The following is a 23893-nucleotide window of genomic DNA, read 5'->3' on the forward strand; positions in this document are numbered from 1 at the left end:
CCGTCGTAGATTTAATTGGCAAAGTGTTGTACAAATTTTGCATTTAGTACAAGCGCACACAATTCTTGCTGTTTCTATTACTATAATCACGAATGTGTATCGATATCATCATCGTGGCCAATTAATAAATTCGTTTTTGTTTTCCAAACTATAAGACGCGCATTGTCTCGTTCTTTGCATTTAAACAATTGCATGTTTGCACTGCGCGCATTTTCTACTATTTTAAGCTTGTTAATTTCACAGAATATGACACAAAAACACACGTCCTAACATTACCGCTCCGCTCGCACACACTTCAAATTGTTTTTGCTCCACGGTATGCACCAACTAAATTGCTGTTTGGTTTTTATTTTGGTCTTTATCTGCACTTTTGCTGCTTGTTTGCAGCCACCCATGCATATGTGTTTTTTTTTTTTACAGGAGCTCAGCGTTAGCTTGTTATTTAACTTAATTGAACTTAACACATGCACATCTTCTGTTTTCGACGCATTTTTCCCGATTTAAGACAACGTGGAGTGTGGGTGAAGGCGTCCAGTAATTGGGCGCTCCTCTGCTGGCACTGGCTGATTTGCTTTTGATTTGATTTTTCCAATTTTTTGAAAAGCAGCTAACTGCATGAAATTGCAAGCATTCGTTATTGAAAAAATTAGTAATGCACTTTTCACAGCTTGTAGTGAAATATTCTGGTGTCACAGTTGTTTTTTCTATGCATTTAAAATAATAATATTGCTTTTCACTCCGATTATATTTCTTGTCACAATTTTCGATTGAACAAAGTTTGTGGTGTTGATTAAGACAACCTACGAACGGATACAATGTTTATAGTTATACAAGCAGTCAACAGAATATTATTAATTGATTTTAAGCTTATTGGTATTTCTTTAGCGTAGTGTTTTTGTTGTTTATTTTGTAAAAAAATCTTCGTAATTATTGAAATTCCACGAACAATAACAACCGCCATTTGCATTCGCCTTAGTGGTAGCCATTTTTATTTTCCAGTCAGTGTTTACCTAATATTTGTGAACAAGACATACTAAAAATGCCAGCACATAGCGCTCAGTGTTTCCAACTTAAAAAAATATTGTCTAATAATGTTTCTCATACAATTTATCGTCTTGACTCTATATTCTGTAAAATTACTAGTAAAATTACTCTAGAATTCAAAGATTTTCTGGAAAATAAGTGTGAAAAAACTTTAGATAATTATCTTTTTCTATAAAAGAGTTTAATACCAGAATTAGAATATTTAAATATTACAAAATGAGTAACTCTCGAGAATCTAGTATTTTTTTTTTAATTTTTATGTAAATTGGAAGACTGCATCAGAATATTTGTGTCCAAAAAATTAACTGAAATTGGAGCTGGTGTAATTTCAAAAGCAAAAAGAGAAATATCGGTATACGATATTAGAATAAACATATAACACACACAAAGTAGCAGTTACCTTCGACAATCGAATCGCAATTTAACATAGTGTGGCCACCCCAAAAACAATTTGTGCAATGTGGCAACCTTACAGAATATTTGATTAGAGTGGCAGCATTAATAGTGAATAATCTGCAAATGTGAGTAAAATAAAAAGTTCAGTAATAACTTTACAGTATTAATATCTTCCAACAGTGAGAAGTATAGCGTAAATAATTCATTTCAAATTTAGTAGCCGAATTGAGTGTTTGTTATTCGAATTAATCGCAATAGAATTTGCTGCACAAATGAGTTACATAACAACTGACCAGTGAAAATTTGATTTGCAGTCCAACACAATAATATGGCCAACACTCCAGCAACCTCCAGCAGCGCCGGCCCCGTGCTGCGCGGCCTGCACAATGCGACCATAAAGCGCAATCTGGCTGTGGCGCTCGGACTAACTGCAATTGTGACAGTTGCCTTTAAGGTTTTGGTCAATGATCCAAAGAAAGCTGCCTACGCTGAGTTCTACCAGTGTGTATTGAAATCAATAACATGCTTTCGCCTTGACTAACATGCATTTGCGTTTAATTACAGGAAATATGACGCCAACAAATCCTTCGAGCGCATGAAGGCCGCCGGCCGCTTCCAGTCGTGCTAAGCAACAAGCTCTAGGTCTGGCCGGAATAGTATAAGACATGCAAATGTTTGCGCTATAAAGTGTGTAGCTCTGCTGTATTGATAAACCGATAACCAAATATACTTCAATTCTGTGCTTTAGTTTGAGCCCCAATTCAAGCTGGCTGCGATGTCGGGATGAAAATCATTTATTAATTGGTTTCTAGTAACTTATCGAAATAGTGCACAAAACAAACATAAGAAAAAAAGACTATAGACAACATTTAAAACCGAATTGCAAAGTCTTTGTAATCCAGTCGATTCAAATTGCTTTGATTTCGCAACTCGCATCGCTCGATCTGACAGCCTGGTGAGCCCTCGCTGGACAGCCAGTTTATCCTATAATTAATAATTGATATAAAGCATTAGTTACGCAGCTGAATAAGTATAAGCAATTGGCATGTTACATACATTTTGTCTACCTCCGCTTTGGGGCCCTGCATTTTGCCCACAATGGTGCCGCGCTTGCTGTTCTTGACCCAGCCTGTGATTCCTGCTTTGGTGCAACGGTCACGCGTGTCTTTCGTCAGATTTAAGCCTGCCGATTACACAAACATTCTCAGCTATAATTACTTTGTATATCGCTTACTGCACATGCGAAACAAAGCCAAGGACATTAAATGCCGAGCAACTGTGCAAGATGTATTTTTAGCCCGTGATGTTAGCGAATGCAGTGGGCGACGGGCATGGGGTTTAACTAAACTAAATTAACTGTTAACCTTGCACATGTCCGAAAACCTCAAATTCCAGTGTGACCAGCTGACGTATGTCAGGTATGCCCATGGCGATCGCTTCCACTTCCTGTCGCTCTGATTATGTAAGGTTATGGACTTTCCGAGAGGTATGTACATACGCCTTGACACATATGTGTGTACACGTTTATTAACTTGGTTGGCTTCAATACATTATAGGGTCCGGCTAACTTGTCTATTTGATGTATGGAAAATATTTTGTTAAAATGCAAATCGAATGATCAATTGCAATTGATTTAGCTGTTGCGAGTATGATTTTCAGCAAACCGTCGACAATTTTCAACTGAAATGCCAAGTTTTTGCATTTCACGCCTTGCTTCAATATCAATTGCTTTCTATTTTGCGCTTTCGATTTACATTTGCGTATTTATTTTAGATGCGCAGTCCCCCCCCCCCCCCCCCTTCGTTTCCTTTTACTTTTTGATTTTCAGCGAAATTGTTCTGTGAAATGCGTACCTACCGCCAGCTACCCTACTCGTTGACTAAATTTAATACATATTCAACATTTCAATACATATTCAACATTTCTATTTAGTGACAATGCGTTGCAAGAGGCATGTACATATGTCTAGGCCTTATTTAGGTCCGATGTTAGACAATTAACAACAAGCAATAATTAATGACAACTTATTATTATCTATTATCAGTATTATTAAAATTAAAATGAATATTACTATTATTATCATTATTGTCATTAATTTTATTATTATCATTATTATTATTATTAATTTTTATTATCATTATCATTAGCATTATTATTATTATTATCATTATCATTAATTTTTATTATTATTATTATCATTAACTTTATTATCATTATTATTATCATTATCATTATCATTATCATTATCATTATCATTATCATTATCATTATTATTATCATTATCATTATTATTACCATTATCATTATTATTATTATTATTATCATTATTATTATCATTATCATTATTATTATTATTATCATTATCATTATCATTATTATTATTATTATTATTATTATCATTATCATTATCATTAACTTTTATTATCATTATTATTATCATTATCATTATCATTATCATTATCATTAACTTTTATTATCATTATCATTATCATTATCATTATCATTATCATTATCATTATTATTATTATTATCATTATTATTAATGATAATTATTATTAATTTAGTACATTTTTTCATTATAGTTTTTTCTTTGATTGACAAATATTTATATATATACATAGTATATATATATATTGTATGGATTCCATACTTTTATGGAGAACAAGAAATGAAGAAGTGAGAAATGCAATTGGTGCCTTAAAATTGTGACATTATTGTGTTTTTTTTTTAATTTCACGAAGTGGGAAATTGTTTTATTGCTCAAATTGCAGATGTGCTCGATTTGTTAAATCTAAAACACGGCATAATTTGCCATGACATATTCCTATCAGGTGCATAAAACGCCAAAAAAAAACTGTAGGATTAAGTATATGTACATATAGAGAATTTTCTGTGCAATTCCGATAAACAAAAGGTGACTATTTAAATGTTTATAAATGCAATGCTGCTGCTAAAAGAAAATAAAAAAAGAGGAAAAACAAAACATACAATAGATTGTGGCTCTCTGTAGTCGAAGAAGAAATATGTATGATAGATAATTTTATTTGAAATGAACGTTTATAGAAAGCGAAAACTAAATTGCAATGCATAATGTACATAAGGAAAGGAAAAGCTGTGAGTTTGTACCAACGATTTGATGTAAGTATACATATAGTATGTACATATGTACGTCAGTATAACATATATATATCTATATATAGGCATAATCAATGGAATTTTGTACACTTAGATATAGAAATAACTGACGAGCCCAACAAGCCAGGCTGTTGTTAAGTATGCTAAACTTAAGCTAATTGATTTAAAATTAGTTAAACACCAGAATGCGTACATATGGCATGTGATATCTGGTCGCGAGCACTGATTGTTCAGATTCAGATGATCTGTGCGTTGACACGCGGCTTCTCAATGAGGCTGTTCTGTGCCTCCTTGTCCTTCTCCAAGTGCCTACCCAGCGCCTGGTGATCCGCCTTCGTATAATAGAACGGCGACTCCAAATGCAGATACTGTTCGGAGGCCAATTTCTTGCGGCGTTCGCGCAAAAAATGCAAACGCACATAGTTGATGGGCAGATGGACGCACTCGGCACCGGAGCCCTCGGCATCGATGAAGACGCCGCGCACCAATATTGAGTTGGAGCACTTGAGGGCGGCCAGCACCAGGAACGGTATGATGTGGGTTATCCAGAAGCTCATCAGCCGATCGTCTAGAACAAACAGATGCTTGTCGGTTCGGGCAGGGCAATATCTTGTTGTTAACTTACCGGGAAACACATAAACGTCAAGCAGATTCCAGATGCCGCGCCAGGCATTAACGGCACCGAAAAAAGTCATCAGATAGTAAATATCGCAAATGATCAGCTTGAGGATTCCGCTGATGCGCCGGCAAACGTAGCGCATGAGGGGCTGTATGACAAAGGTCACGAATACCGTCAGGTAACCAATTAGCTGTGCGGATTGAGCATTATCTAAGTGTGTTGGATTAGCAAATACGAAGGGCTTACCAGTGAGCCCCAGGCGGACTTTGCCTTGTCCCGCGGATACAGGGTCAGGTCGAAGATGCCCCAGACACCACGCCAGGCAATCACGACCAGGCTGCCAATGACAAAAACGGAAAACAATGTGTCCAGCACGTACAGGCCGGGCTGATTGAAACCCTGCATGATATGATATCGTATACAAAGCCCAAAATTTGTACAAATATTTATTAGAGCTCAGTTCAATATTTCAAAGCAATTCAAGCCACAATTTCTGTTCTTCTTATACCCTAAGCCGATCTCAAAGCTACAAAAACTGACAACTTCTTTTCTCGTTTCTCTCTTATTTCCACAATAGAAATCTTACTTATTTTCTTAATTCTGTTTATCGCATTAGCAGATTTTTTTTCAATGGTAACTCGAAAACTATGAAAGCGAAATATAGTTTTATACATATATAATTCTCATATTTTCAAAATATTTTCCAAAATCGATTTTAAGAACTCTTCAGTTTTATGAGAGCTAAATACTTCAATCATGGTGTAGGTAGATAGAAGAAAGCTAGAAATAATTTGAAGAGAGAACGAAATTTCAAGAGATTTTTTCTCTTACCCTGCGCTGGACCTAAAGCTCGCGATTTTATACCAAATAAATGACCAAGGACCTTATGAAAGAGCAAATCGATTTCAGAGACTTTCAGAGGGCGCTCTTTAAAAATAAGTTTAAAGAAGATTCGATATATTTCAGATATATTTATGCCTCTCTGTATTGGAGTTGTGCAAATTTTTGTCGAAAACAAAAGGAAGTACAAAAAGTTTTATGAAGTATATAGGCGACTGTATGAAAAAAAAAACTAACCGAATAATAAAAGAGATCGAAATGTTTTCTAAGAGATCGATCTTGTTTCGTTTTTGAGTATGTTTCGAATATTCGAACAGAGGGAGAATTCGAATTCGAAATGTTTTCAAAGAGATCGATTTATAATTCTTGTTTTTGAGAATGTTTCAAATATTCGAAGAAAAAGAGAATTCGAATTCGAAATGTTTTCAAAGACATCGATTTATAATTCTTGTTTTTGTGAATGTTTCGAATACTCGAACAGAGGGAGAATTCGAATTGGAAATGTTTTCAAAGATAACGATTTATAATTCTTGTTTTTGAGAATGTTTCAAATATTCGAAGAAAAAGAGAATTCGAATTCGAAATGTTTTCAAAGAGATCGATTCTTGCTTTTGAGTATGTTTCGAATATTCGAAGAGAAAGAGAGTTCGAATTCGAAATGTTTTCAAAGAGATCGATTTATAATTCTTGTTATTAAGTATCTTTCGAATATTCTATTCGAATATATGTGAGACCTCGAAGCCGATATGTATGCTTTCGTCTATGCCCAGTTTTCGGATCTTTGCTAAAGCTCTCTTTGTTTGCATTGCATGTTTTTTCCCATGTTTCTATATAAAAGCTTGTGCAGAATATCTATTTACCGGTATTTTAAACATGGTGTCCACCTCAAAGTAGTCACTCTTGTGATCCATGGTGACGGTGTAGGGCGCTGCGCCCAGATTGCGCAGGGTGCGGGTGCCGACCAAGAAGAGCAACGCTATCAGAGTCACCACCGATATGATGGCCAGGGAGTCGATGCTGGTCAGCCAGTCGCAAATCATCCAGGCACCGCGCCACATGTTGACGCAGACGATGCCAAAGACGGCGGTATACAGCCTGGAGATGGCATAGTAGGTGAGTCGTCGCTTGTCGGGATGTATGTGATCCTTGAAGAAGTTCTGCGTGATGGTAAATATAAAGTGACCCAGGCCGCCGATCACAAAGGAGGCCAGTGCGGAAAAGGGCTGGCTATTGGGAAAGAGCAGCACACCCATCAGCTCCCAGGTCCCACGCCAATAGGCGATCACGCATGGCGCCACGACCAGGCAGGAGAGCAGCACGTCCAACAGTTCCAGGAGCAGCTCGTGAAGATTCCGGCGGGGCGTGTCAGGTGCATATTTCTGGCTGTGCGGCGGCGCATGTGTGCAGGTGTGTTGCATAGTTAAATGGGGCAGGGAATGCGATTGTTGATGCGTATGCAGCTGCGGCAGGTGTGTATGCTGCTCCGACGCCGACGCCGATGCCGACGCCGACGTCGCGGGCGGCTTTGTGTTGCCGCCGATGATAATTGGCGCCGGACTCGCCGCTGTGCACTTGTCCATGGTCAGCATATTGTGTGCGCCTGCTCAGTGCTCCTACTTCCGGAAAAAAGGCAAAAGTTCCTTGCGTTCCTTCGGATTGTTTGTTGTTTGATCCAGACGTCGCCCTGTGCTGCTGCTGCTTTCATCTGTTCATCTGCTCATCTGCTCATCTGTTCATCTGCGTTCTAATACTGTTTGTGCTGTGGGCTCGGGTTTGGCGAATCGCAAATACTGACATTGTGCTGATTGTTAGCTCCGGTCCACTTGTGAGAGAGAGAGAGAGATGCAGCGCTTCCTTCTTCTCCGCTTCTCTACTCGTTTTCGTTGCACTGATAATAATCCAGCACTGATAATTGTTATAGCAGTTAAATAACAGACTACGCGCTTGTCTGCCTCCAGTTGTCAATCCGGATTGTATAATCCACACAGCCACAGCCACCAGCATACGCCAGCGTGGCACCCGGTCTGGGTCTCGCTTTTTGTTCAGCCTGCACTTGGGCCTGCAAATGCAAGGAACGCCCCACCAAATGTTGGCCGTCATTAATTTCAGTTTAACTCAAATTGATTCTAACTTAATTCTTCTAGCTAAGCTCAATGCTTAATACAACATAAATTGTTTGCTGCATCAAGATCTTTTGCCTAGACTTATATGAGAGCCGTTTCACCGATATGCTATCTCTTGTGATCCCTTCAATTCCCATTTGCCATCTATTATACTTAATAAGCTTGTTAATCGTGTGTGAGCTATGTTTCCGTTTGGCTCTAATCAATATATATAGACATTCTGTTGTCAGAAATGCGCCCACTTTTGGCTAGCATAGCGCTACACTCAAGCGCTTAATATGTCCAATTTAAGACGCCGAGCAGCATGAATAGAAAAAATAAATAAAAGTGAAAATATATTCAGCTCAGCTCAACTCTGAATTGGCACTGAGACTGAGATGCGGTTTGCTGGCGGAGGTGGCGGCAAAATTTAATAACTCGCTTTCAATAAAAGAAACGAAATTTTTGGTTTGGGGCTGCGGCAATTTGGCCTCTCAGTCGTAATTTTGTGTATATTGTGTAAAAGCAAATTAAACAAAGCTAATTAGACTAGAATTGGACTGATTTGAGCAGCGCAGGATGTTTGTGATTTGCAGCTTTGCAGCGACAACGTGGCGTATGCGCAATAATTAAACATGACATTCTGCTAACGAAGGTCTGTCTAACAAATGCTAATGCAGACAGCAGCAACAAAAATGACAACAACAATGCTGCTGAGATTGGGTCAAGCGCATTCGCATTTAAATAAATCATCGTGCTGGAATTGCCAACTAAATGGAAGTCCCGCGGTGCGGCTCATTAAAGTGGCCAGAGCGCAGCAGGACTTCCTCGTTCCTCGTCATATTGGGGGTCAGCTGTTGATAATTTAGAAAATTTACAAAACCGTGGACAGAAGATGACTTCAATGTAGATCAGATAAGTTTTGCCAAGTGCTACATTGTGCTTCAATTACCTCAGCTAATTGACAAGAAACTGGCGACATTTGCGAATTCCAATTGGAATCGCCGTGATGCTGTGCTTATCAGATCAGACCCCACTCCCCACCACCCCCCCAACCTCTGCCCAGCTTCAAGCTAATTATATTTGCTTGGATACTTGCAAAGCTCTCTAATCGAATGTTTACCTTTGTTTACTGTGCTGTGGAGCTAGATTTTATAGTTTGTTTGTGAGAATCTTGATCAAACAGTTGGAAATTTGCGCACGACTTAGACACGAAAGCGAATGCTTTTATACTTTTCTTAAGTTCTGTAAATATAAAAGCGCGAAAGCATGCTTATCTTTGGATAGCCGATTATTTAATACCCTTGCACAAACTTCAAGAACTGTAGATATTTTGCATCATATCAGAACGATCAAGCTATATATATATATGATATGATGCCAGCTATATATATATGATATGGTCCGATGTTGTTAAGATTTGGCATATATATTAAAGGCAAAGATATATATATTCATAGGGCAGCTATATGATATAGTTGTCTGATCCGAGGCGGGTTCCGACTTAACTGAGGAGCTACTTAACACAAAAACAGACAGATGATCGTTGATTCATATCTAGAATATACATATGCTTCTCTTGGGTCGGGGATATCTTCTGATATACTCATTAAGTGTGCGCGCATGGGATTGCCACGACGTGCCAAACACAAGTTCGCTTCGAGGATCGCGAATTTCATGGGAAACTACAAAAACTAAATATTGGGCACATATTGGTGGTATTATGAGAATTTTGTCTATTCTACGCAGAAAGAGTTGCTTATTGTTTTCAAAATCGATAAATATCGATAAATATCGATTTTGATTTTACGCTGGAATCGATCAGTGCCTTCAGATCTCTGCTACGCGAATGAATAAGTGAAATAGGTACAGTTACGAGTATTGTAGTTATATTATTGAAATGAGACAAACAAATATACTTATTACCCTGAGGCATTCAATATGGCATATCCGTGTCCCTCTCTCTCCGTCTACTCGCCTGTCCATCTGATTGAACTTGGACTTGATATTTGAAGCAAATATCGATTTTCTATACACAAAACTAGTAGCTTTTAGTCGATTTTTCGATTTTTCGAAAATTGGTTATATAAAGAGGTTCAGGGTATCCCCAAGTCGGGCATGCCCGACTAGAACAGTCTACAATTTTGGAGTAGAGCCTTTTAATTTAATTTGATTTAATGTTAATCGGACAACAAACATAGACGTTATTCCACAATCAATTTTTAAAGGTGTCACACAGGTAGAAAGCCACCTTAAAAAAAGTAGCTAATTAGATGAAATTCCATTTATTTCCTATGTAAAATTTAATCCAATTTTTCGACAATTGAGAAATTTGTAAAATATGTTAAATCGATTTTCACTAACTATATATACTGGAAAATTCCTTTCGGTCTGTCAGGACAAACATTTCAAAGAAGAAGAAAACATACATAGATGTATATATACCTAGACTCTTATCAGCTGTGGCTATTCAGGCTGAGTTTGAAAGATCGCTATCTTATCAAGCCCAAACTTTTAATCGCCAATTGTTATCAAACGATAAATTTACAATCCGGAATAAAGATAATGCGTACAATCAAATATGTGTATACAAAGAAATTACGCATAATCATTTGAATATGTACATGAAAAAAACAAAAAAAAAACAAAAAAAAAACAAAAAGTAACAGCATTCCCAATTGTTTACCGTTTCAAATTAGCATTAGTTTTGCTGTGATGGCGTCTCCGGCGACTGCAATTGTGGGTGCGTGAGCGAGAGAGTGCGAATGTGTGAGAGAGCGCGAGCGCAACGGAGAGGAGCTTAGGCACAAACACATGCACATATGTGTGCGCACATGCACATGTATGTGTACATTATAATTGTACGCACTGATTGAAGCGCACGTGTAATTGGCAGAGTTTTTTCGATATGTTTTACGCGAAGATGCAATTTGAAATGATGGGCACCGGAAGTGAGTGTTACTACACCTGTACACCTGCACACCTGTACACCTGTACAGCTGATCGCGAGCAAGACTTTGACCGTTATCGAAGGAGTTTGTTGTTTGAATGAACGAACGCGACTTTAGGCGCTTCTATATGTATTTATGGAAATAGCTTAGTCGCCGCGGCGAGCACACGTAAACACAGTAAATACACACACACACACACACGCACAAATGCAATCTAGTTTATTTGTACGGTTGTTTGAACTTCGAGATATATTTTGCGCGGCGCGAGAGCTTATGGCACTTGGAAGCTACAGCATCCAGCGCGGAGGTCACTTTGCTCAACCGTCAATGGCAGCAAAAACTGAACTGTGTCCGAACTGAGTTTCGCATTTGAACTGAGCTGAGCTGAACTGAACTGGGCTGAGCTGAGCTGGGCTAGGGTCGTCAGCCGCGCGTCGTCCGTGTCGTCCGCAGATTCACACTCGTGCCCGTCCATATTGCTCTGCGGTCGAGCCGCACACACACGAGCTAGCTTATCAAAACCGTACGTAGAGTCCGACGCGGTGCGGCGCGTCGCGTTAGGCATATGTTTTTTGGATAAACCGTTTGGCCGAACGCAATCTCTCAGTTCGCGCTCGGCTCAGCCTAAAGCGCGCTCGTTCCCGTTCTTCAAACTCGGATATCATATCTATTTGATTGATTCTTGTCCGATCTTATCACTTATAATACGCGGCATTCGCTGGGATTGCAAATTGATAGATTGTTGAAAATGATATGATCTGATAGTGTCAGACATGCGGCATATGTATGTATGTACGTATACTCCATGGGCTGGAAGATTCCGACATACAGCACAAAATGTATCTTTTGTTCTTCAACAACCCTTGGAGTATTTTGCAATCATTTTCAACATTTTTGTCAAATTTGAACTTTACACTGTTGAAATCTTTTAGATGAGATTGATTTACTTAGTTGAATTAATTAGTGCCCGTTGGTTTATTTGGTATAGATATTAAATGAATTCCACAATCATTGAAAATAAAGCGTGTGCAAATAAAGATATGCTAAAACTCGATCCTAAGATGAAAATCACACCCTGCCAAGTTGTGACTGTGATTGTGTGCTGTATCACTTTACGCAAAACAAGGGGCTAATCAAATTTTAAATTTATTTGCAGTTAATAAGCTAATAGGAACACGGCTCGTACTATGCACGCTATGAATATTCATTTGAATGTGAATGTGAATTTGAAACTAGAACTGGCGACCAGCTTCTTTTGATACCCTGAACCCATTGAAAATGGGTAAAAAGGGTATATTGTATTTGTGCAAAATCCGAATGTATGTAACAGGTAGAAGGAAGCATTTCCGAACCCATAAAGTATATATATTCTTGATCAGCATCAATCGCCGACTCGATCTGCCCGTCTGTCTGTCTGTCCGTCTGTCCGTATGTATGAAGGATCTCAGAACCTATAAGAGCTAGATACTTGAAATTTTAGATGTAGGTGCTCCTAGTGCCTGCGCACGTAATCGATAACTTACTTCGTTTCCAAGCAATCGATAAAAATCGATATCGATATCCTGTTTTTTGGGCAATTTTGGTAAATAATAAGAGCTAGCTTCTAAAATAGAATATATATATGCATTGGATGTTAGAAGAAGCGGGTTCAGGGTATCCCCTAGTCGGGAGCCTCCGACTAGAACCTCTTACTTGTTTTTTTTTATAACACAGGCCAGTAATTTATGCCATTCGTTAGAGATAAGAACGAATTGTAATACTATGAAAATCTTAAATTCAGTCAGCAAATGTGAAAGTTAATGTAAATCGAATTCATAGTGGAATCGCTCCCATCGTTGTCAAACAACAAATACATTAGCTTACATAAGGAACTCAGGTTCCTGAGTTACAGCAAAATATATGTATATATATTTAAATAAATAATTAGAGTTGCTTTAGGCCTCATTAATGAGTAAATCGCGTACAAAAACTAATAATTATATTTGTTATTAGACTGCTCAAAGCAACCGCAAAATTGAACATTTCACATTTAACGTATCAGAAAACCGTATAAATGGACTTAAATGCGTGGATAGGTATTCAATATGCGTGCGACACAGCGAAACTGACCTAGCATAAGATTATTTAATTAAACTAATTTTTATTTATGGCTGCCGTTTGTTATATTATGCGATATTCAAATTCCACCTGACACACATTTTCTTGTTAGGTCGCAGACAACTTATGCACATGCCACATATTGAATATATCATTGATATTAAAATTACCGTAAGCCATTTAACTAATTGATGGTTTTTTTTTTTGTAAATTACCTAGCCTATTATTAGTAATAAATGTGGGACACAAACTGTATACATACAACAATCAACTGATTCAAGTCGAACGAGCGGTTATCATTAACTAACAAATTTTGACAAAAATTGCCTCTAAGCTAACCAGCTGCCGGCTGTGCCGCTGCCGGCTTATCAGCGATGATAAGGTTAAGTGTATTTCTCTAGCGATCTTAACTCATGTATGCTGCTGCTGCTTACAGTCAGACATCGACACATCTATATGGTACATGTTTCTACAACGCGCCGATCTGACATGCGCGAAAACAAGAAAACGCTTCCCAATAGGAATACAAAAAAATAAATAAAAAAAACCCGGGTTATAAATCGCGGGCATTGGCTTATAATCAATTTCTTATCAGTTTTTAGAGCAGAGCAGAGAAGCAGCAAACGTCTGCTAAGCTTTTTTTCTTTTTGCACCCATAGGTACCCTATAAAATGTTTATAAGTCAGCAGGTTATGCAAATGTGTGTAGGTATAAAGCGACATGTTACACTTTATAAAGCATATACTCTATGCAAACATTCTATCTCTTTATATAAAACTGTTTGTCCTGTCTGACTGACTGATTGCTGAACAACGCACAACCTAAGCCGTAAGAGCTAGGAAGCTGAAATTTTTACTGGACCTTGGTGGAAAGGGGGGTCAAGGATTTGGTGACGTTTCGCGCTCAATTTCATTTCCAAAGATCTATACGAAAACTCATACTCTTCGCAGAATTCAAGCATCCTCGGTAGAAATTCAATTCAACGATTTGTTGGGCTTAGTTTTAAGTTTGCATATGTATGTCTGTCTGTATGCATGTATGCATGTTTGTTTTGCATATACGCACGCATGCGAGCATGCGCACATGTATGAATACATGCATGCGCACATGTATGAATACATGCATGCGCACATGTATGAATACATGCATACGCACAGCTGAAATTTTCACTGTACCTTGGTTGAAATGGGGGTCGAGGATTTGGTGACGTTTTTCATTTCCAAGGATCTATACGAAAAATCATTTCGGAGTGTTTCACACTCTTCGCAGCATCCAAGCATCCTCGTTAGAAATTCGATTCAACGATTTGTTGGGCTTAGTTTTAAGATTGCATATGTATATCTAATTGTATGCATGTTTGTTTTGCATATATGCAAGCATGCGTGCATGCGTACATGTCTGAATACATGCTACATACGCACATGTATGAATACATGCGTGCATGCGCTCATGTAGAGCCTACTTGAGAATCGAGGAGTAGAGGACTGGGTAGAAACATTGAGGAAAGGTGCTAAGAAGATAAAGCTAGGATAATGAATTCTAAGGAACCCTCAAAATGAAGCCCCGATCAAATTAAAAAAACTTGCAAATAATTTGTAAGTAATCTTTATTTACTCGTTAGTATGTATGAATATATATCCTCAATAATCATGAGTGATAACTTGTAAGCATATATATATATCAATACAACAATTTTTATTTATTTTTGGAGATAAATATCGACGACTGCACATATATATAAATATATATATAAAATAGTTATATATATATATATATTTATATATAATTCGAGGAATGTGGCTCGTTACATATGAGTTTGTTCTTAAAACTACAAACTAAAACTAAAAAAGCATGTGACAAATGTGCATATAATTATAGTACACGCTTATATTTGGTTATTTGGATCTATTGCCGTTGCTGTAGTTCCCAAGGAATGCTGACACTCTCCCATGTTTACATGTGCATAAAGATTTTAGTAAAATCAACTGCCCAGAATCGCAACTCATGTGGATTAATTTTTGGACCTTTATATCCACAGGCGTTGCAAGACGGCAGTTATTACATAGACTGACTTGGTAAACTGTTGGACATGTTAAAATAATTTGAATATCTTCTTTTTAGCTTAATAGTATAAATTCATTATTAAATGTGCTAGCTTGTGCTGTAATGTAATTTGTGGTGATGCTGTGCATTTCCTTATAAAAGAAACAGAGGAAAATAGAAAATAGAGAGCTTCCATAGCTACAATATGGACTAATTAGAGCATGAGTATTATATATATATGCTAATGTGTGCGTGCCTTTCGGAATGTTGTAGTCAAGGTTGCTAGTTGAATAGTCGCTTAAGTATACTCTGAATTGTCACCAGGGACTGATTCTCTATAAGGAATGTACGATGATTGCCTTCGACAGTGTGCACTTCCACGGGCTTTATGCAAACCTTTAATGAAAGCAATCAAAAAATTAGTTATGAATTGGAATTATTATTTTTTGTTTAACGCACCTCCTTAAGGCGATAGTCCTCATCCATTTTAGCAGAGTTATCTGTGGGCTTCACCAATGTCACCTTTGACTTGAGTTTCAATTTTGGCGTATAGCCGTCGGCCAGCTCCAGCTTCTTGTAAAAGAGTTTCGCAGCCGTTTTGATCTATAGAAGAGAATGAAAAATAAAATCGGAAAGCCAATAGAAATGCAGTACTTACAGTCTCCACCGGCTGGGTTATTTCAACACTCAGGAGCTCAGCAAACTTCTCTAGTTTCTCCTCCCAGGTGGGTATCACCAATAGCAAACGGACCAGCTAAAGAACGAGATTTAAAAGAACGAGATTTATGGCATTGATTACAGCAAATGTTTAATTTGATGCTTACAGCTTTATAGTCAATATTGGCCAGCACAAGACCGAAGTAGGCCAGGCCGTAGCTTTGGTTGCTGTTGTCGTCATCGACAGTGTATCGCTGCTTGAAGCTGCTCGTGTACCAATTGACGTAGGTGGGCGCGCCATCCAACATGACAACATTGGCAATTTCGTTGGTCTCTTCCAGTATGGCGGCCATTACGTAGGTGAGCAGACAGCCAAATGAGTAGCCTGCCAGTTTGTAGGGTCCCTTTGGCTGCACCGTACGCAGCTGCTTGATGTAGAATCTCGCTGCTGCCTCTATGGAGTCTAAGGGCACGGTGCTGGTGAATTGCAAGCCGTAGGCAGGCACCTCGAGCTTCTTGGCCAACAATGCCAGCGCTGTGGCAAATCCTTCAATTGGGGCAATAAAGAATATCGGATTCTGTGTGCTATTTGCCGGTGCCTGAGTCTCCAGGCGCACAATTTCCTCTGTGGGTATCAGTGCAGTAGTGAAAACCACCTGTGTACCATCTCCCATGGGACTGGCTGTTCGCGATGGAGGCGTGGACTTGGCAGCCGGTTCACTTACAGCCGCATCAACTGAGCTCGCAGTGGGCTTCACCTCGGCACCGCCGTCCATTTCTTTGAGAGCTCCAAAAGTTAGTTGCCGAATCTCCTGCGTCGATAGAACAATATCAAAGTTGCGCTCCAGTGTTTGCTTGATTTCCGCTCCCATTAGGGAGTCCATGCCCAAATCGGCTAGAGAAGAGGCGTCTTGAATGTTTTTGGTGTCACGCAGTCCCAAGATATTCGATATGGTTGAAATAAGGCTAACACCCGCGGACTGATCCGACTTGCGCTTCTCGGCCACCACCATGGACGCCAATACGGGATGTGGCTGCTGCAGGAATATGTCGATGGTCTGCAGACAGGACGGCATGCGCTGCGGCAGTGTACCTCCAATAACAGTATCGTTATCGCCGAGATTCTCTAGCACCAAGCCAGTGTCGCCAATGGCGCCCCATTGTATGGCTGTGCCGGGGAATCCGCTAACTTGGCGTTGTTCGCAAATGCGCTCCATGGCGGAGTTCGCCAGGCCGTAGTTAGTTTGTCCAATGTTGCCGCGACCGCATGAGACGCTCGAAAAGCAAATGAAGTAGTCGAGCTCTGTGCAAATGGTGCGCGAATATTGGTCCAAGAATTTTGTGGCTGTCACCTTGGGATCCGCAACGGTCTTAAAGTCCTTGGCTGTCTGATCCTCAATCAGCGCATCCCGCAGCACGGCAGCCAAATTAAATATACCTCCAACCAGTGCCAATTTGTTGCTGCTTTCCAGCAATTTCTTGGCTCCCGCAGCCGTAGTCACATCGTTAGTATCTATTACCACTTTAACGCCGCGCTCCTCCCAGCGACGTATCATAAGTCCCTGATAGCCGGTCTTAACGCCCGAGCGCGAGGTGAGCACAATATAGCGTGCTCCTCGTGTAACCAGCCAGTTGGTTAGCTCCAAGCCAAAACCGCCTAGGCCACCAACAAGTATATAGCTCTTTTCCGGATGCATGTAGGTGCGGGGAATAGCGTTGATCAGACGCGGCTTGGGCATTAGCGTCTTCTTGCCGTCCTCTTCATCGCGCACCTTAATGACCACCTTGCCGATGTGCTTGCCTGAGGCCATGAATCGGAAAGCCTGCTCCACTTGTTTGTCATTAAACACGGATGTGGGCAAAGGTACGACAGCGCCGCTTTTGATTCCCTCGGCTACGAGTGATACCACCTGGTTCTGCATTTCCTCTTCGCCCTCCATTACGCTGTCGAGCAGAATGCCATGGAACGATGTGTTCTTCAGGAACACCGACATGCCCAACGGGCTGTTGTTGCTCAGATCGAATTTGCCAATCTCCAGGAAACGTCCATTGAGGCCCAAGCAGCGGATAGATGCCTGAAGCTTCTCCTCGGACAGTGAGTTCAGTACAAGATCGACACCGCGTCCCTTTGTTTCGCGCATAACCAATTGCTCGAACGATGTGTCACGTGAATTGCCTATGTTACGTGCCTGCAACTTAGGAAAACGCTTCAGTAAAAATTCACGTTTCTCCTTGCTGCCGACCGTGGTGAAGACCGTCAGCCCGTGGTGAAGGGCCACAGAAATGGCAGCCTGGCCCACACCGCCAGAGCCGGCATGGATAAGGATACGTTCACCCTTCTTCATTTGTCCACGCACAACCAAGGCGTAGTATACGGTAGCGTAGACACAGGGCACCGTGGATGCCTCCTCCATGGTCCACTTTTCGGGTATTTGCCACATCATGCGCTTGCTGGCCAGGCAAGTAGTTGCTAAAGATTTTGCCGGTACCATGGCCATCACACGACGTCCGGCCGTATCTCGACCGGCAAACTCCAAGCCCAAAACGCAATCCTGCTCGGCCAAGTCACCTGGCAGAGCATCCGCGGCCAGTTTACCCGAAGACAGCATCACGTCACGGAAGTTAATGGGCGCATAATAAACGGTGCAGGTTTCAAAGTCTTTTTTGGTTGTGCTGTCGATCTTGGCGCCCTCGATCCACTTCAGAGAGGACAAGTCGCCTTTGACTAGAGTATTAACATAGGCATGATCGACCTGTAGGGTGGCCTGTTGGGTCTCCAGTTTCAGATGACGGAAGCTACCCCAGTTACCGTTCTTAAGTACATTCGAAACCAGATCCTTTTCCAGCTGCTTTTGGTACAGCGGCGCGTTGAGTGCAAACTTCTCGGATACAAGATCCTGTACAAATACCAAACGTGCCAGCTTACCGCCATTCTCATTCTTGATGCATGTCATCAGACCGACAGCGCCAAACAGTTCCTCGTTCTGGCAGACCACATAGACATATTGTTGCTCCGTGGCCGCTGTGGCCAATGCAGCCTTGAGGTCATCGACCCAATCAAAGTTCTTCTCTGTGACCTGGACGACCACAGATTTGCGCGTCTTCAGGTCGACTCGACGACGTGCCAGGACGACAACGCGTGTACCACCCAACGTCTGCTCTTGCACGGCAACGAAGCCGAACTTTTCGAGAAGTGCGCGTCCAGTCTTGGCGTACGTAGTCAGACCTTCCTCAAAGATGAGAAAGCCGCCGTCACGAATGCTGGCAATGCTGTTTTCGAGAGTCTTTGTATCCGGTCGGGCGAGCACATCGATGCCGAATACAAAGTGACAATTCTGTTCAACCGGCTCCTTAAGCACATCCTTGGTTATAACGCGTACACCAGAATCGCCTAGGGCGCTCGCGATGATCTCCTCATTGTTGTTGGATGTAACCACGGCCACATCGCCGGTTAGCAGCGGTTCGCCTTCAATAATTTGCAGCAAATGATTGGCCGTGAGCACATCGGGATTACGGCCATTGGCCAGCTCGACACCCTTCAATTTGACAGCACCACCGGAGTTCTCAATGATTAGCTGAATGGACACGTCCAGAGCATGTAAGCGTGCCTTTTCCGTATTCTCATGCAATTCGGTTGCATTGTTGTTGGCCACAAAGCAATAGCGCTCAAGTGTGGGCGGGTTCTGGGTGCCCGGGCGACGCTGTGCCAGCGAGGCTTTGAGCCCGCGGAGCTCCACTCCGCCACTCTTGATAACATTAATATCATTATACCAGTAGACCGGCACACCGGTATCTGTCTGTGTTTCCTTAGTGAGTCCCTTAATTAGCTCCAAATGCTTGAGTGGATTGATGACGGCCTTCTCTATGCGCGTGGGCAAGTACAGCTCGCGTAGGTTCTTGCTTAGAATGCTGAACTGGAGCATGGTATCCATGAAGCTAACCCAATTCTCTACCCACTGCAATTGTCCACTGGAAGCATAGGTATCGGAGCTCAAAATACCGCGGAAAATTCCGCTGTAATCGTAGCCGCGCAGACGCAACTCTTTGTAGACATCGTTGGTGGCCAGCTGCTTGGCTGCCTTGCTGGGCGCCTGGGGTTCCAAGGGCAGTTCCTCGTTATCGATGCTCTCAGGAATCGTGATCTGGCCGGAGACGGCCAAGCTGCCGCTTTCACAGATCTCAAACTTGCCAGTGCCATCGAAAAAGTTTATGCCGAACTTGACCACGGCGCTCTTGTTCAGAATGGTAGCACGGTGGAACACCAGATTTTCCATGACAACTGGAGTTTTTTGGAACTCGCCACCTCGCATTTTGGCAAACGTCATCCAGGCCAAGGCCATATAACCGGTAGCCGGAAACAGGATGCGTCCGTCGATATTATGGCCAGCTAGGAAGGCGTCCTCTTCCTTGGAGAGATCGATCTCGATGATGGTCTCACCCGAAGAGGTCTCCTTGCCAAACTTAGCCACCAACCACTTCTGCGTGTGATCCCAGCCGACCTTTGAGTTCAGCATTGGAGTGCCGCGACCAACAGGATAGCTGATGGGACGCACCAGATTCAGCACCTGCGGCTGAGCTCCAGCCGCAAACAGCTTTCCCACGTTGCTGAGGAAGAATTCCACGTTGTTTTCGTGTCCGCGTTTTACCAAGCTCAAATTGGTGGCATCCGGGCCAAGGGCGCGCTTCAATATGGCCTGCAGTAAGCCGTGCGGTGCGATTTCAATGGAAATGGCATTCTTCGGGACGTGTTGCAAAGCCTCGTGAAAGAGTACAGGGGAGAGCAGATTGTTCACGTGATAGGCAGCTGATGACTGCTTTGCAATGGGCGTGCTCCAGGCCGACTCGGGAATGCTTGTGCTCACCCAACGTTCGGTACGGTTCTTGGCATTGGGTATAATCTTCTCCAGGCTCTTGCGCAGCTTGGGACCTGCATCAGCGATGTACTTGCTGTGGAATGCATAGCCACTGCTGTTGACAGCTTTAGCAAATATTTGCTGAGCATTAAGTTTGGCCACCAGCGCTTCGATGGATGCCTCCGGTCCCGAAATTGTGCAGTTGTCTTCGCTATTGTGGCAGACGGGGAAGCAATCACTGGGCACGAGCTTGTGCGCCTCATCCCAGCTGAGACCCACTGCAGCCATCTTGCCCTTGGGCAACTGCGTATCCAGGATGCTCTTGCCTCGCCAGTAGGCAGCCAACACGGTCTGTTCCGGCGTAAAGCAGCCGTCAGCATAGGCACAGCCCAGTTCGCCCACCGAATGTCCCACAATGCCAGCCGGATGGATATTTAGTGAGCTAAGTAGATCCGTCAGGGCCACCTGCATGGCGGCAATCGAGATAAACGAATTGAGAATGTTCTCAAAGCTCTTATCCGTTGATCGAGTGAGCACTTCAATTAAATCCACGCCCACGGGCTTCAGAACATCGGCGCACCGTTGAATGCTCTTGGCAAACACATCAATATTCATCAGATCCTTCGCCATGCTGGCCCATTGGCTGCCCATGCCCGAATAGATGTACCATATTGGACGCTTGTCGTCGCTGAACTCCACCACCTCGCGCTGTAGCGATCCTTTGTTGCTCACCACACTGTAACCGCGGAAATAGTGCAGGGGAATAGGCTTTGAGTGAATATCGTTGATTAGGTGCAGATATTCATCGTCGTCAGTGTGGTCGGCGGCGGACTCGAGCATCTGTTGTACGGCCTCGAAGGTGCGGCCGGAAGCAATCACAACTTTAGGTCCACCGTTGCGTGGCGTTATGGTCTTTGGCTTGGGATTCGACTTCAGAATTACGTGAGCGTTGGCGCCACCAAAGCCAAAGGAGTTTAGGCCAATGATGCCTCCGTTCCATGGCAAGTTCTTATCGACCACCTTGAGACGACCATCAAGCAGACCGTACAGATCCGGATTGGGCTTGTTGTAGTGCAGGTTGCCGGGTATGATGCCCGACTCCATCGCGATCAGTATCTTAGCTACCGAACAAACGCCGGACGCCGGCTCCGAGTGACCCATGTTGGACTTAACCGATCCAATCAATAGGGGCGTGGTACGGTTCTTGCAGAAGAAGTCAGTGATGGAATTAACCTCCTGTGGATCACCAACTTTGGTGCCGGTGCCGTGAGCTTCCACATATACCACATCGTTGGGATTAAGACCAATTTCCTCGTATGTCTCGCGTATTAGACGATTCTGCATACTACCAATGGGATAGGTGATGCCTTGCTCCTTGTAGCCGTCCGTGTTTGTGCGCACGTTCAAAATGGAAGCATACACACGTTTGGCAACCGATGTACGTTGCAGAAGCAACACCACACAGCCGTCGGAGCGTACATAGCCGTTGCCGGACTCATCGAAGGCCTTGCAGCTGCCATCCGGACTCAACATGTTGAGCCTCTTGAACTGCAGCGACATGGTGGGTTTGAGAATGAGGCCAGCGCCGGCGACCAGTGCATTGTCGACCTTGCCCTCGCGCATATCGGAGAAAGCCTGTTCCAGTGCGTACAACGAGCTGGAGCAGGCCGTGTCAATGCTGTAGCTTGGTCCCTTGAAGTCGAAGGTAAATGAAATTCGGTTGGCAAACATGGCACGTGCACAGCCCGTCAAACCATAGCCATTGACACGATCGGGATCACAGCACCAATGCTGCTCTGTTTCTGATGTCGATACGCCAATGTACACGCCAGTACGAGATCCGCGCAAATCTGTGGGATTTAAGCCGGCGTCAATGATTGCCTCGTGCGTCAGCTCGAGCATCATGCGCAGCAAGGGATCCATGCACTCGGCTTGCTTCTGGTGCACGCCAAAGAATTGCTGATCGAAATTCTCCAGATCGGTTTGCTTGATTTTGCCCATCCTGTCGGGTAGTCCATATAGGCCTGTGGCAATAGGAGACACTTGTTAAAGTTGCTAAATGGAAAATATAAAATGGACACCTACCACGCTCCCAGCGTCTGGGATCATCATTAACCAAGTCGACGCCATCGAACAGATTCTGCTTGAATTCTTCGATATTTGAACTCTCAGGCAGACGGCCAGAGAATCCAGTTATCGCAATCTCCTCATTCAGCACCTGCTGGCGCGGCGCATAGTGTCCACCCAGGTCCAATTGGGGGGCATTATGCGTTGCGGGCTCAGCGGTGATCACTTCCTCGGCAAAACGGGCTGGCATTTTGTTGGCTGTTATGGGACTATTATTCGTGGCACGGTTCCAATCGGAGGTGCTTGGTGTTAGCTGCGCGCTTGGCTCCTCAGAGGCGTCAGGTTGGCGTGAATTTTGTTGCTTTCTTTTGCGACGGCGTCGCCGACGTAGGGCGCCTGCACTCTTCCCGCTATTTTGTACAGGGGGGGTGCAATTGTTGCTATCCTTGACTGCAACAGTTTGCTGATCCACGGCTCTTAACAGCTTCTAGCGACTGCAAAATCCAAAATAGAAATTATTGCCAGTTATCAGTAGCTTTCTACTATATACTTAAGATCACATTAAACATCGGCGAACCACATCTACTAGGATTTTTTTATTAAGTAAGCCTTTTTACCGATCTGATTCATATTTGCGTTGATTTTTTAAGTTGTTTTCTATTTGTTTATGTATTAAACATGACTAAAAAGAATATATTCACAAGCAAACATATCTCACCCTATAAAGTATCTATACTATATATATTCGATCAAGCCATGCCCGATTTCTTTCATTCCGAACGCCTTAAACTCGGAAACAAACTAGAATATATTTATTTAGAATTAAATAGAATCGTGCACAAAAATAATACAAATTCTCTTAAATATTTGTTTTTCCTTTAAACTGTCCCAATGGAATAAAATTGGGAAAGAAAAAAAAAACAGATTAAAGGGTGTCTTATTTAAGGGGAGGCGACTGTAACTACAAGACGTTAAGCTAGTATTTAATCTTAGCTAGTGTTTTTTATTTGTATGTAACTATGACTCACATACGCACACACATATAATAAATATGTGCTTACGTATTTATGTAAGAAAGGTAAATGTATA

The 23893-nt window shown here is 42.2% G+C and overlaps 4 protein-coding genes across 4 annotated transcripts; 1 reads left to right on the plus strand and 3 right to left on the minus strand.

Annotated features, from left to right (window-relative positions):
• Positions 1-1474: 1474 nt before the first annotated feature.
• LOC115760187 (cytochrome c oxidase subunit 6C-1) lies at positions 1475-2205 on the plus strand. The gene is made up of 3 exons (XM_030701416.1): positions 1475-1565; positions 1755-1941; positions 2005-2205. The coding sequence occupies exons 2-3, from the start codon at positions 1769-1771 to the stop codon at positions 2066-2068; spliced, it is 237 nt and encodes a 78-aa protein (XP_030557276.1). The 5' UTR covers positions 1475-1565; positions 1755-1768; the 3' UTR covers positions 2069-2205.
• An 83-nt stretch (positions 2206-2288) lies between these two features.
• Positions 2289-3119, minus strand: LOC115760186 (acylphosphatase-2). The gene is made up of 3 exons (XM_030701415.1): positions 2805-3119; positions 2497-2623; positions 2289-2424 (listed from the first exon to the last, which is right to left on the minus strand). Exons 1-3 carry the CDS (start codon positions 2866-2868, stop codon positions 2310-2312), a joined length of 306 nt encoding a protein of 101 aa, XP_030557275.1. The 5' UTR covers positions 2869-3119; the 3' UTR covers positions 2289-2309.
• A 986-nt stretch (positions 3120-4105) lies between these two features.
• Positions 4106-12870, minus strand: LOC115760038. Its single transcript, XM_030701206.1, has 6 exons — positions 12780-12870; positions 10823-11805; positions 6895-8093; positions 5441-5593; positions 5201-5384; positions 4106-5143 (listed from the first exon to the last, which is right to left on the minus strand). The coding sequence occupies exons 3-6, from the start codon at positions 7621-7623 to the stop codon at positions 4812-4814; spliced, it is 1398 nt and encodes a 465-aa protein (XP_030557066.1). The 5' UTR covers positions 7624-8093; positions 10823-11805; positions 12780-12870; the 3' UTR covers positions 4106-4811.
• A 1903-nt stretch (positions 12871-14773) lies between these two features.
• On the minus strand, positions 14774-23287 carry LOC115760034 (fatty acid synthase). Its single transcript, XM_030701201.1, has 5 exons — positions 22823-23287; positions 16052-22761; positions 15886-15981; positions 15687-15830; positions 14774-15623 (listed from the first exon to the last, which is right to left on the minus strand). Exons 1-5 carry the CDS (start codon positions 23052-23054, stop codon positions 15510-15512), a joined length of 7296 nt encoding a protein of 2431 aa, XP_030557061.1. The 5' UTR covers positions 23055-23287; the 3' UTR covers positions 14774-15509.
• Positions 23288-23893: the final 606 nt, after the last annotated feature.

The sequence above is a fragment of the Drosophila novamexicana genome, unplaced genomic scaffold, assembly GCF_003285875.2.
Source record: "Drosophila novamexicana strain 15010-1031.04,08,12 unplaced genomic scaffold, DnovRS2.1 tig00000387-arrow-pilon, whole genome shotgun sequence".
In the NCBI taxonomy this organism is placed as follows: Eukaryota; Metazoa; Arthropoda; class Insecta; order Diptera; family Drosophilidae; genus Drosophila; species Drosophila novamexicana.

Bases quoted from the DNA above. Each gene is read 5' to 3' on its own strand.
- LOC115760034 (XM_030701201.1), bottom strand. From the start codon at position 23,054: ATGCCAGCCCGTTTTGCCGAGGAAGTGATCACCGCTGAGCCCGCAACG. The intron at 15,982-16,051 runs GTAAGCATCAAA...CTCGTTCTTTAG, and splicing joins CCAATATTGACTATAAAGCT to CTGGTCCGTTTGCTATTGGT. The intron at 15,624-15,686 runs GTGCGTTAAACA...CTTTCATTAAAG, and splicing joins AGGACTATCGCCTTAAGGAG to GTTTGCATAAAGCCCGTGGA.
- LOC115760187 (XM_030701416.1), top strand. From the start codon at position 1,769: ATGGCCAACACTCCAGCAACCTCCAGCAGCGCCGGCCCCGTGCTGCGC. The intron at 1,942-2,004 runs GTGTGTATTGAA...GTTTAATTACAG, and splicing joins GCCTACGCTGAGTTCTACCA to GAAATATGACGCCAACAAAT.
- LOC115760186 (XM_030701415.1), bottom strand. From the start codon at position 2,868: ATGGGCATACCTGACATACGTCAGCTGGTCACACTGGAATTTGAGGTT. The intron at 2,624-2,804 runs GTTAACAGTTAA...TGTAATCGGCAG, and splicing joins GGTTTTCGGACATGTGCAAG to GCTTAAATCTGACGAAAGAC. The intron at 2,425-2,496 runs GTATGTAACATG...TATTAATTATAG, and splicing joins AAAGCGGAGGTAGACAAAAT to GATAAACTGGCTGTCCAGCG.
- LOC115760038 (XM_030701206.1), bottom strand. From the start codon at position 7,623: ATGCTGACCATGGACAAGTGCACAGCGGCGAGTCCGGCGCCAATTATC. The intron at 5,385-5,440 runs GTAAGCCCTTCG...CAATCCGCACAG, and splicing joins AGTCCGCCTGGGGCTCACTG to CTAATTGGTTACCTGACGGT. The intron at 5,144-5,200 runs GTAAGTTAACAA...TGTTTGTTCTAG, and splicing joins TGACGTTTATGTGTTTCCCG to ACGATCGGCTGATGAGCTTC.